The sequence below is a fragment of the Vombatus ursinus genome, unplaced genomic scaffold (assembly GCF_900497805.2).
Source record: "Vombatus ursinus unplaced genomic scaffold, bare-nosed wombat genome assembly UNPS02014818.1, whole genome shotgun sequence".
NCBI classification, from domain to species: domain Eukaryota; kingdom Metazoa; phylum Chordata; class Mammalia; order Diprotodontia; family Vombatidae; genus Vombatus; species Vombatus ursinus.
Genome location: NW_020954596.1, coordinates 4,000,460 through 4,013,185, shown reverse-complemented (window position 1 = coordinate 4,013,185; position 12,726 = coordinate 4,000,460). Strand labels below are relative to the sequence as shown.

Genomic DNA, 12,726 nt, shown 5'->3' with positions numbered 1-12,726 from the left:
TTAAATCTTCTCTTTCTCCCATTTACCCTCTCCTGTCTCCCAGTCTCCTTTCTGTTCCCTCTCCCTCCGTTGGCCTACAGACTTGCTCGAGTTGACTCCATCAAGACAGAAGCCTTATTTCTTTACCAGCGCTCTAAGACTATTATTCTGCATTTCCCTTTTTTTCCACTTCCAAATTCTTAGGAAGAATTATCCACACCTACTTCTTCTACTTCCTTACCACCCAGCCCCTTGTAATCTAACTTCTTTCCCTACCACTCTACTGTAATTGCTTTTTCATCTGTAAAAAGCAGGGAGAGTTTTGTAGGCATTTGCAGTGAGTTTGTGATGTTTATCTTTCCGCCGTGGCCAAGAAATTGTCATCGATCCTTAAATTGCCAGGTTCCTTCTTACAAGAGTAGATGTAAGGACTTTGAGGAACTGCCTTTCTAGGCTTTCAGGGAGAATGAAATGTTTATTTAAAAAAAAATGAGGTATCAAGTGGTTTTAAAAACTAATAATTATCTGAAATGGCAGAATGGAATCCTGCCCTATGTCATGAGGTTGGAAAGTATGAGAATGTGATACAGAGAGAAAGGGATCTGTAAACACGTAGACCTGGTCAGTAGATGTGAGGGTCTTTCTGAAAAGGACTGAAGGAGGTAGATCCAGCACAGGCAACAGCTGCTTGTTAGCCAAGCAATGATTTTAGCGACATACAGTTTTCTTCAGGTAAACTATCAAGAAGAATCAAGGGAAGAAGATATGAATAGTTGGGAGGGGAGTAATTCCCTGCTTAGCTGTACCAAAACAGTTTTTTCTTAACCCAGTGTTGATAGAAGAGAAATCTGGTATTTTCCTGGGGCATATATACAGGATTTCTAGACACCTCAATTCAAATCTTGCCTCTGATACTACCTGTGTGATCCTGGGGAGGAAGTCATAACCTCACTGGACCTGAGTTTCTTCATCTGTAAAATGAGAGGATTGGACCAGATGACCTGTGAAGACCCTCTGTCTTCTTCCTTCTTGGCCCTGCTAAAGCTTCTTCTTCTTTTTTTTTTTTTGGTTAGGCAATGGGGTTAAGTGACTTGCCCAGGGTCACACAGCTAGTAAGTGTTATGTGTCTGAGGTGGGATTTGAACTCAGGTCCACCTGAATCCAGGGCCGGCGCTCTATCCACTGCACCACCTAGCTGCCCCTAAAGCTTCTAATAATGTTAATCTTTCCTAATGAACTCATTCCTTTTCTTTGGCTTCTGGGATAATGCTTTTTCCTGGTCCTCCCTGTCTGATCATTCCTTAATTTCATTTTCAAGATCGTCACCCATTTTCATTTTGCTTAATTTGGGAGTACCCCAGGATTCTGTCTTGGACCCTTTTATTATTACATTTGCTCACTTGGTGATCTCAGGTCCTGTAGGTTTAACTATCATCTCCTAAATTTATAGATCTTTTCTTAATTTCTCTCCTGAATTTTTATTTCCATGTGATCAGCTGCCTGCTGGTTGGACCATAGACATCTCCAAGACAGAACTTATTCTTACTCTCTAAAGCCACCTTTCCTCCAAACTCAACCTGATGGCCAGGTTTCATTAAGGGTAGAGGCAGTGTAGTACATAGGTAGAAAGAATGCTAGATTTGGAGTCACAGGACCTAGGTTTAAATCTCTGCTTTGCCACTTATTCCCTTCATAACCTTGGGCAAGTCACATAAACTTTGTAATCTGAATTTCCTTGTCTGCCAAATGAAGGGATTGGACTATATGAGAGATCCCTTCCAGGTCTAAATCCATAATTCTGTATGGGTTCTAATAGCAGGCCATCGCAGCCTTGTGTATTATTTAGGCTTGTTCTTCTGTTTTTGCATTTGGTCTACTCTTGGCACTAAAATGGAATGATTTGCTTATGCTTTGTTAGTAGAAGCTCCTGGGCAAATATTTCAGTGGCATGACATGGTGGATAGTGTCAGACTTGGAATTGGGAGAGCTCTTTGCTCACTGACATCATTCACAGAGCCCCTTAGAGGTTGCAAAGTGCTTCATGTACATTATCTCAGTTGAGTCTTCCCTGTACTACCTACTGGTACAGTGACTAGGGCACTGGGCCTGGAGTCAGGAAGACCCAAAGCTGCCCTCAGACACTTACTAGCCATGTGATCCTGGGCAAGGCACTTTACCTCTATTTACCTTAATTTCCTCATGTGTAAAATAAGGATAATAATAGCCCCTGCCTCTCAGAGTTATTGTGAAGATAAAATGAGATGATGTTTGTAAGCTGCTTTGCCAAACTTAAAGTGCTTTAGAAATGCTGGTCATCATCATCATTAAGTGCAAATTTTTGTTATCATTGTTAATTCAATAAACATATACTGAAGACTAATTATATGAGCATACTAAATGGTGCTATGACTGACTCAGCAGTCAAAAGCCTAAGGATGAGATCACCTTTGTGACCAAGTCATTTCCCTGTTGGGGTTAGACTAATGATTTTTAAAACCCCTTCTGACCAAAGATTCTATAATCCTTCTGTGGCCTCTTATTGCCTCTTAATACTTTTGACCTGGAGTCAGGAAGACCTGAATTCAAATCAAGCCTCAGACGTTTACTAGCTTTGTGACCTTGGGTAAGTCACTTAGCCTTTGTTTGCCTCAGTTTCCTCAACTGCAAAATGGGGATAATTATAACACCTAACTCCTGGGGTTGTTGTGAAGATCGAATATTTGTAAAAGTGCTTAGCATAGTGCCTGAAAAATAGTTTGCACTATATAAATACTTTTTTTCTTCCCTTCTCTTCCCTTTCCCAGAAAACAAATACATTTTTTAACCTCATTTGTTTCCTTTATATGACAATAAACTGTTAAAGCCTAGGAATGCCTGGCAGTTTCATAGATTATGCAGTAGCTACAACCAGTATTTGATATCTCTTTGGAGATATGACTGACTAGTTCCGGTTGGGCAATGTAGCTCTTTCCTTCCCTCCTTCTTTCCTTTCTTTCTTCCTTCCCTCCCTTCTTCCCTCCTTCCTCTCCCTCTGTCCACACAGGGAATCATACCCTTCCCCGGGGGTACTCTGCCCAAAAGAATATAAATTTGATCGTTATAACCTTGTGAAATATCTTGGGGTTTACGGACTAGATTACTTTTTTAAGGATCATGTCTTAAACCCAAATCACTCTGGCTGTCATTGATTGGGCAACAGTAGGTCCCAGCCCAAGTGTCACTTAGTCATTGTTTGAGCTCTCATGGCTCAGAGTGAGTGTAAGTACAATTATTTCTGTTTTGGCCAGAAACCCTAAGGGTCTTCCCCTCCCAGATTGATTTTTTATTTTGTTGTTTTTGACTAGGTAAAAGAGGCCATTCTTTGCCTCATTTCTTACCTAGCCTTAATCACTGAATGGGCCTTGCCTCAGTTAAACTGAGACCTGAGAAAGACTTTAGCTTAAAAGGGCCAAGGCCTCCTGCTGCATTCGGGGCTATCTCCAGTCCTCCTGGTTTATATCTTGCCACTGGACCCAGATGGCTATGGAGGAAAGAATGAGTGTGGTGATTTTGCATAGCCTTCCCTCACTTAAATCCAGTTCTTTTGCATTTCATGACATCACCTTCCTGATGTCATGGTCCTCTTCAAGGACAAAGGACAAACAACTAACAAATGACATGCTATGAATTCCCTGGGATTTGACATTTACTTTTGAGAAGCGTTATCCTGGACTAGTTTCCAAAATCTAACTTGTAATCAGGCTAGAAAGGGTCTCCTTAGAAATCTTTTGCTGAGAACAATATTAATAAGGGAACTATGGTCTAATTACCTAAGTGAGGAGTGCTTCCCTGCCGTGGTCCTCTGAGAAAACAAGAGGAATGAGGTCTCTTCTTCCTAGGCTGTGACTAACACTCAGAACTAGCACTGGGAGGATGCAGGGAGCCCAGACACCCAGAAACATGTCTTCTCTTTGGCCCCTTCCTACATGTTCGGGCTTTGATGATATTGTAGGGAGTTGATAAGTTCAGTGTTCCATCCTTCCTCTAGAGGATTCTTTTCCTGGATACCTGAATGATAGTGACCATGGAGAATCACTTCTTTCCCTTTAATTCTGTATTACATTCATGACTCTGTGTGTGGATATATAGGGGATTCACAGTACTTTCACAGTGCTTATTAGTGCTATAGACTAGATATGGTCTAAGATGCAGAAATGATGAGTTTGGCCAATAATGCAGCAGACTCGATACGCTTATGCTTTTGAAATAGTAGTGTTTTAAACACATTTTTAATGGATTTTGAAGTGTTTTCTTAAGTATACGAAGGGATGCTTTTTAGAACTGTTTAGCTTTTAGAAACAGTGTGTAGCTAAAGTGGAACAAAAATGGAACGTGGAAGCAGGATACACATAGAGAAAGATATTTGCGGAGATTTGTGAAAAATATGATTACTGTTTCCCCATATACATAGCCATGGACAAGGACATCTATGCAGAATCTTAAATGTTTCTAAGTGGCCTCAGAAGTCACTGCCTTCTCCCTCAGGTGATAGTAACTTCTGCAACATTCTGACAAAACGATTATCCAGTCTTTGAATTCTTCTCATGACAAGGAGCTTTTCCTGAGGTAGCCATTCCCATTTTTGGAGGGCTTTGATTATTAAGTTCTTCCTCTATATTGAGTTTAAATCTGCCTCCATGTAATAACATTTCCTGACTCCACGACTTTTCACCCCAGCTAGCCTCCATGCCTGTAATATAGCACTCCCTCCTCACATCTGCCTCCTGGCTTCCCTGGCTTCCTTCAAGTCTCAGCTAAAATCCCACTTTCTGTGAGAAACCTTTATTGATTCCCCTTAGTGCTCGTACCTTGCCTCTGAGATTATCTCCAGTTTATCCTGCGTATATGTGTTTGTAAATAATTGTTTGCTTGTGGTCTCTTTCATTAGCTTTGTGAACTCCTTGAGGCTGGGGACTGCTTTTGTCTTTCTTTGTATCTCCAGTTCTTATCATAGTGCCTGGCTCTTGACTCAACTTGTACCCGTTGGTCCTAATTCTGCTATCTGGGGCTAAGCAAAACAATTGCTCCCCTGTTCCCATGACAGTCCCAACACAGGGACATGAAAACAGTGATCACATTTCCCCTAATTTTTCTCATTTTTAGACTAGCCATTCCTTCAGTTGGTCTTTCTTTGGCATGATTTTCTGACCACATGTTGTACTGGTTGCCTTCCTCTGGACTTGATCCAGTTTGTCAGTATCATTCCTAATATGTGAGGTCCAGAACTCAACACATTACTCTTAGGTCTGAGCAGGGTACTATTCAGTAAGATTATTGTTTCTCTTGTTTTAGATAATGCACTTATTTTCCATATAGCCTAAGGTTATAGTGGGAAAGTAATTTCTTTTCCAATTGTCACACCAAGCTGTTGGTCATATTGAGCTTTACAGACACGAAAAATCTTGAATTAGAGGTCATTTGTTTCAACCCAATACATCTGTTTCCTTCAGCATCCCTAACAAGTTGATGCCTCTACCTTAGTGATAAGATATGACCTACCAGTATATCCCATTTTGTACTTGGATAGCTTTGTTAGAAAGTTATTCATTGTATTGAGCTGAATGTGCCTCCTTGTAGCTTTTCTCTGTTGCTCTTGGTTCTTTCCTAGAGCCAAGCAGAACAAGTTGAAGCCTTCTTCCACTTGACAGTTTTTCAGTAATTTCAAAATTACAATCATAAAAACCTTACTACCCTCTACCCTTTGCCCCCAGACATCATTCACAGGATAAACATGGCCAATTCCTTCAGTCAGTCCTTGGTTGGCTAGATCTCCCATTCCCTTGGCATCCTGGGTATATGCCTTTTGACCTGCTTGTAAATGCCTTTTTCTAAGTTATGGTGCCTATAAGTATCATTTGGTAAAATGACTTCAATTAACTAGTATAGTATGTGCTCCACACATAGCAAATTTGGGATAAAAACACTTTTTTCTTCTTGTTTAGCACTATGTATGTATTTGGAGGTTTCAACAGCCTTCTGCTCAGCGATATCCTGATGTTTACAGCAGAAAGGTGTGAAGCACATCAAAGTGAGGACACTTGTGTAGCAGCAGGACCTGTAGTCCGGTGTGTGTGGAATATGAATTCATCTCAGTGTATCCCTTGGGAATTGGCAACTGAAGCACAAGAAGAGAAGACCAGAGCAGAATGCTTTTCAAAAGGAAGTATGTGCTACTTCTTTGCTTAAAAAAAGTAACTAGTTCTAGTTTTTTTCTTGGTGGTGGTTGTTGGTAGTGAGTTTGGTTTTTTTTGTGTGTTTTTTTTTTTGCTTTTTTGTAAATTAACTTATGGAATCTCTTTATAAGCTGTTTAACTGTTTTAAAATTGTGAAGCAGTTTAGTATTAGTACATTTGTGTTGTAAACTGAGACACAATATGATGTTTGAAGTCTCGTTTGGGTCCTTGAAACTAAATTTGTTTAACTTGTTTAACAAAATAAGCTTTCCTAGAAATTTCCCACTAGTCCTTGTATCTTACTGAAGTGAGAGTAGCAAAAGTAGGCTGGGATATAAAGGAAAGAAAGGTTCAAGAGATGTGTGTATTTCAAGGTTCCCAGAAATTTTTTCCTAAGCTCTTTGGAATGGTGACTACAGCAAGATGGTGGAGACAAGCACCACCTGTGAATTATCACGGATCTGAGAATATCATAGATCACCACGGCAGCCTTTAGTACTTGGTCTCAGTGAAGGCAGCTTTGAAAAGTATTGTGCCAACTCATCACTGACTGGGTGGTAGAGAAGTTGCCTTAAGCAACTTCCTGTAATCCAAAAACCTCAGGAAAAGGAATTCTGATTATTAACATAGGAAGAAATAGAGTTAGTAAAGCTGAATCCAAAAGATAAGAAGAAAGAGCATATAAAGTAAAAAACCTGAAATAACAGAACTTAAATTCTTATAGTTCCCACTTTGTGCCCCCGGACCACAACCTGTTGCATGCCAGAGCCGCAGATTTCAAGGGTAAATGTGTTAACTGTTGAGGAAAAAGGAATTTGAAAATAAGCTGGGACCAGTTTTTCCTTCATCCCTCTTATTTTTCCAGAGTTTGCCGGCAGAGACTCAACCAAACTGACCCTTATAACCCTCAAATTGACAAGGTTAAGGACAATCATCAGGCCCAGGTTTCAGAATTGAGTAGCAGCGGAGGGAAGAAAGGCTAAAGAGGGAGGACAGAAGCCAAAGGCAAGTGACTGGGAATATTAAAGAAGACTTGAATAAATATGTAGTTCGCAGGCAGATAAATGAACTGAGAGGATCATAAAAAAGAATGAGTAAAACCTCAAAGAAAACCCAGATCACCATAAGCTAGTGTTAGGATGATAAAGGAAAAGGATTGAAATTTACCTGACTGGAACCCTCAGGACCACTGAAAGACAATAAAACCAGCTCCCCAAAACTTTTATTTTTTGACAAAAGGCCAGAAACTTCAAAAAGAGAAATAAAACTTTTAAAAGAAGAAATTAGGAATAAATTTAGGAAAGGAATCAGCATTTTCAATGCAGAATTAAGAAACAGATGACAGAGTTGAAAAAAAAATTGAAACATACTAGAGAATCTTTTCAAAGAAGTAGAATATGAGAGAAGGAAATAAAATCTTGGAATATTAAAATAAAACAAGCCAATTTTTCAAATACCTATGAGAAAGACCTTCAGATGTCAAGGAAAGCTATCTGAATAATCCAAGAATCATCTGCATTAATGAGAACTCAGAGGAAAGAATGAAATGGTACATTCCAAAAAGCAAAGGAGCTCAAGTTCCATATGGCTACTTCCACATAGTTCTGTGTTCATCTGATTGTTACTTCCTTCATGAATTGATATTTCTGAGATCGAGGCCTATCAGAAAATAGAGGCTAGGGTAATCTACAAAGGAAATAGCAAAGAAATAGTATATAAGAGGGAGCTCAGATTTGGTCCTTCAGGTTCTTTACCCTTATTAGGCATGCAGAAAATAAAGAAGGAATAGCTGAGGGTATCATCTATGAGTCAGAAAATAAAATAAATAATAGGTTGTCAGAGAAGAGAAATAACAGAACAAAGGGAAGAAAAACTTCTTGGAAAAGGAGACGGCTTGAAAAATGTTACTTAAAATAGATTGGAAAGAAAATGAATAGGGAAGATTTTTTGAACCCCTCATGTAACTGGATAGGGAAAGGGAAAGGCCAAAGATTGGGGAAAACTGGAAAAATCGGGTTAAATCAGATAAATGAGTGTGGGAAGGGAAACCTTGTAGGCATAAAATAGCATCAAAATAGGATAAAAAGAATTAATTGCAATAACAAAGTATTGAGTTAATTTTTTTTACTTTTTTATAAGTTTTTATTGATATTTTCTATTCAGAGTACTGACTTGAAAGAAAAAAAAGAATTAAAAAGAATTAATGAAGAACTCAAGGCTAACAATCATAATTTTAAATGTGAATAGATCAAACAGCCCAATAAAATGAAAGAGAATTGAGGAATGGGTAAGAAATCAAAACCCAACATTCTATATATAAGAAACATGTCTAAAATATAAAGGCACATTTTATTTTTTTAAGGCAATTGGGGTTAAGTGACTTGCCCAGGGTCACACAGCTAGTAAGTGTCAAGTGTTTGGTCTGAGGCTGGATTTGAACTCAGGTTCTCCTGACTCCAGGGCCAGTGCTCTGTCCACTGCACCACCTTGCTGCCCCAAGACACATTTTTTAAAAAAGGAAAATGAGAGGCTGGGGCAGAGTTTAGTTTGCATTGAGTTTAAAAAAAAGAGAAGTTGTAATCTTACTATCTGATAATAAAAATTCGCAGTGATAAAATAAAAATTAAAGTGTATGCATATTGGAACTGGGAGCTACATTATTCCTCAAAGGAACCATTTAGATAGTGATCCAATATTTTTATTAAACATATACATCAAATGGCATAGTATCTAATTCATGAAGGAAAGTTTAAATGAACTGCAAAAGGACAGATATTAACACAATTTTCAGAAATTCAGAGTTCTTTCAGTTAGAAAAACCTAACAGAAAGCTAAATAAAAAAGGACAATATAGATCTGAAAAAGCTGTTGGAGAATTTAGATCTAAAGGATCTTTTGAATAAGAACGTTAAAGAATGTACCTTTCTCAGAATCACATGATACCTTTACAAAAATGGACTATGTACTAGAACACAGAGAAATTACAAATACATTTTTTAAAAGCATAAATACTAAATATACCAGACTGTTCCTCTGCCACCTTCACTAAGCAACCTTTCCTCCTTTGAACTCCATTCAATCCATATTTATCACTCAATCCAGACCCTGGTGTCTTTTATCTCTATAGACACCCAGAACATTATTCTTCCTTCTTCACTGAGTTAAGTGCCTGACTTGTCTTTCTCTACTCCCCATATCCTGCCCTCATACTAGAGGATTTTAGTGTACATCTTGATGCTCCCTCAAATACCCCAACTTCCCAGTTCCTCAATCTACTAGATTCCATGTCCTAATTCTTCACTGCACGTCAGCTACACCCAGAGGGATGATCATATTCTTGATCTTGTCTTTACTCATAAGTGTTTTATTTCCTTGTTTGCAATCCCTGAAATTACTTTATATGATCTAATGATCTATATCTATATGATCATTATCTTTTATCATCCCTTGTTTCCCTTGGTCTTATAACCCCTCATTCTGCTTTTCATTCTTACCCTGAACTCCATTCCTGTTGTTCCTTTCTCTTTCTTGATTCCTTGGTGAACCAAATCAGCTGTTCATTATCCTCCACTCTTAAATCCCTTCCCTGTCTTGTCTTAACACAGATTTTGTCCTGTTAAAGCCCCAACCCTGGATTACACTCAGCATCCAACTTTCTGTTTTCCTATTCATGGGCTCCTTAATGGAAGTGGAGAAAATTATGAAACCACAATGATTGGGTCCACTACAAATATATATATCAACTGCAACTGGGAACTCACAAAGTAAACATTCTTCATTGAGTTGTCATTCTGTTCCTGAAAGTATCTGTTCCCATATCTTTTCATCTCTCCTTAAGCTTAGCACAGGATTCCCTTACCTCGCCTTCTTAGTGACCTTGCCTCACACTTCGATGAAAAAATTGAGACCATTCACTGAGAGCTCCTGTTTTCCCCTCCTCCTCATCTTGTAAATCATTAAGACATCTTATTCCACCATCCCCTCCTTCATTCCATTCTCTTTTTAAAATTTTTATTCAATATTATTTTCAGTTCCAAATTCTCTCTCCCTGTGCCCCCATCCCCCAAACCTTGAAGGCAAGAAATAAAATACCCATTACACATATGAAGTCATGCAAAGTGTATTTCCATATTAGCCATGTTCCAGGAAAAAAAAAACAAGAAAGAAAGAGAAATGTACTTTAATTTGCACTGAGTCCATCAGTTCTCTATCTGGAGGTGGATAATATTTTTTATCATAAGTCCTTCATCGTTTCTTACAGCACAATAGTTTTCAACCACATTCGTATTCGATAACTTAGTTCAGTGATTCCCCAATTGATGAGCATACCCTCAGTTTTTAATTCTTTGCCACCGCAAAAAACACTGCTATAAATATATATATATTTTTTTTTTACATGTGGGTCATTTGTTGGGTCAAAGGTATGTACATTTTATAGCTTTCAGAGCATAGTTCCAAATTGCTTTCCAGAATGGTCACTAGTTCACATTTCCACCAACAGTGTATTAGTGTACCTATTTTCCCACATCTTCTCTAGAATTTATCATTTTCTTTCTTTCTTATCTTGGCTAATTTGATGGGTGCAAGGTGGTACCTCCAAATCGTTTTAACTTGCATTCCTCTTCATATTAGTGATTTAGAACATTTTTTCATATGATTTTTGATCGTTTTGATTTCTTCCTCTCTTCATATCTGTTGGCCATTTATCAATTGGGTTCTTTCCCTACATTCTCCAGCAAAGAGGTTGCCTTTCTCCTTTCAGAAACCAACCTCTGTTGATGCATTATTGATACCATCCTTCTTCTTTTGCCTTGGCAGATTGATCCCACAATTATCCCCATTCTTTTCTCTCTTATCTTCAGTCTGTTCATATCATGGCTCCTTCCCTTTTCCCTACAAAATGTTCATGTCTCCCCATCTTTAAAAAAGCATCATTTGATGTTATCATCTTGACAAGTCATTGGGCTATATTTTTCTTCCCTTTTTCGGCTAAACAGTTAGTTCCTACTGTGTGCAGAGCACTCTCCTAAGTGTTTATGGAATTACTGTAGATGAAGACCATTTATATTCTACTGGGGACAAATTACACAAACCCACAGATAAAAGAAATCCTTAAGAAACAAACAGACAAAAAACCAGACTCCCTTGTTACCTTTTTTAGATATCTATAAGCGTTGACTAGTTGCTAGGTGAATTAAGATGAACAAAATCAAGTGAATTAGCCACTTGCCACTGAAGTAAAGGGATAAAGTTAAAGAAATTGTCTCAGATGAAAATATGAACTGCTTAAATTAAATGTGGAAATTTTCTAGTTAATAATGTAGAGGATGTAGAGAATAACATTCAGCTTCTTGCAGTGGAGGGAAAAATTCCAGATTTATAAGGTGAAGTTTCTTGGAACAAATTCACTTTTGTGTGAATTTCAGGATAAAGCTTTTGATCTCCTCTGTTGACTGTATGCCAGGAGAACAGAACCGTCTCTGGTTAAATCAATTTCTTTTCTTACTAGCTGCCGATCATGACAAGTGCGATCAGCACACAGACTGTTACAGCTGTACAGCCAACACAAATGACTGCCAGTGGTGTAATGATCATTGCATCTCCATGAACAGCAACTGTACCGAAGGCCAGGTAAGAAATTCCTAACCCTTTGTTTCCAGTAACAGGATCTTCAGGGTTGCACATCAGCAAAGACATCCTTAGGGTCACAGTTTTCCCTCTAGTGTACCTGCTTTGGTGATGGTAGAGCTGTAGCCACAGCTACCACATTATTTTAAAATGTGCAAGACACCAATATGTGTTTTTCAAATTCTCTTCAAATTTTCTTTTTTGGAAAGCATTTTTGCCTCTCATCCCTCTTAGCAGCTGGAGCTTAGTGGCAGTGGCTGCTGTGGAGTCAGGAACTTGGATTTGAGTCTTATCTTTTGTAGTATTTGCTGTGTGATTGTGGGCAAGTCATTCCCTCTTTTCCTCCTCTGTTTTCACTTTGGTGAAATGGAATAATAACATTTGTATTATGTGTAATATCTTAAAAGAAGAGAGAGACTCCATGAGGCAGATAAAAGAAAGGAGTGCATTGCAGGAATGGTAGCTGGGTTTGGATATGGCAGTTAGCGTGTTGTGCATGAGGGGCAGGAAGAAGGTCTGACTGGCAAGATCACAGAGTGAGAGAGGGGGAAATGAGACTGAAAATGGAGGCATGTTAGCAATGAGAGAAGAGGACCCGACACCTTTGTAAAGGTGATCTGACACCTATTGTGTTGCTATGATATGTGATGTTTGGTGGTTGTTACTGAAAAATTAAATGTTATTTTGTAAAATAGTAATTGTTACAATATGATGTCTTTTATAGACTTGAAAGGGACCTTAGAGAGCATCCTGTTTAAACCTCTCCTTCTCTAGATGAGGAAACTGATTCTTAGGGAGGTGACTTGATTTGTTCAAGGGCACACAAGTTAATGACAGTGCCAAGACTAAGACCTAAAGGTCTCTTGATTTTGCCACAGTAATCTTTCTGCTATGACTTACTCCTGTC

At 38.5% G+C, this 12,726-nt stretch overlaps 1 protein-coding gene across 1 annotated transcript in view; it reads left to right on the top strand.

Annotated features, from left to right (window-relative positions):
* ATRN (attractin) overlaps positions 1-12,726 on the top strand; it is a 236,299-nt gene that overhangs the window by 93,881 nt on the left and 129,692 nt on the right. The window contains exons 12-13 of the mRNA XM_027836676.1: positions 5,961-6,181; positions 11,701-11,822. Coding sequence (XP_027692477.1) covers positions 5,961-6,181; positions 11,701-11,822 — 343 coding nt within the window. The remainder of the gene's footprint in view (positions 1-5,960; positions 6,182-11,700; positions 11,823-12,726) is intronic.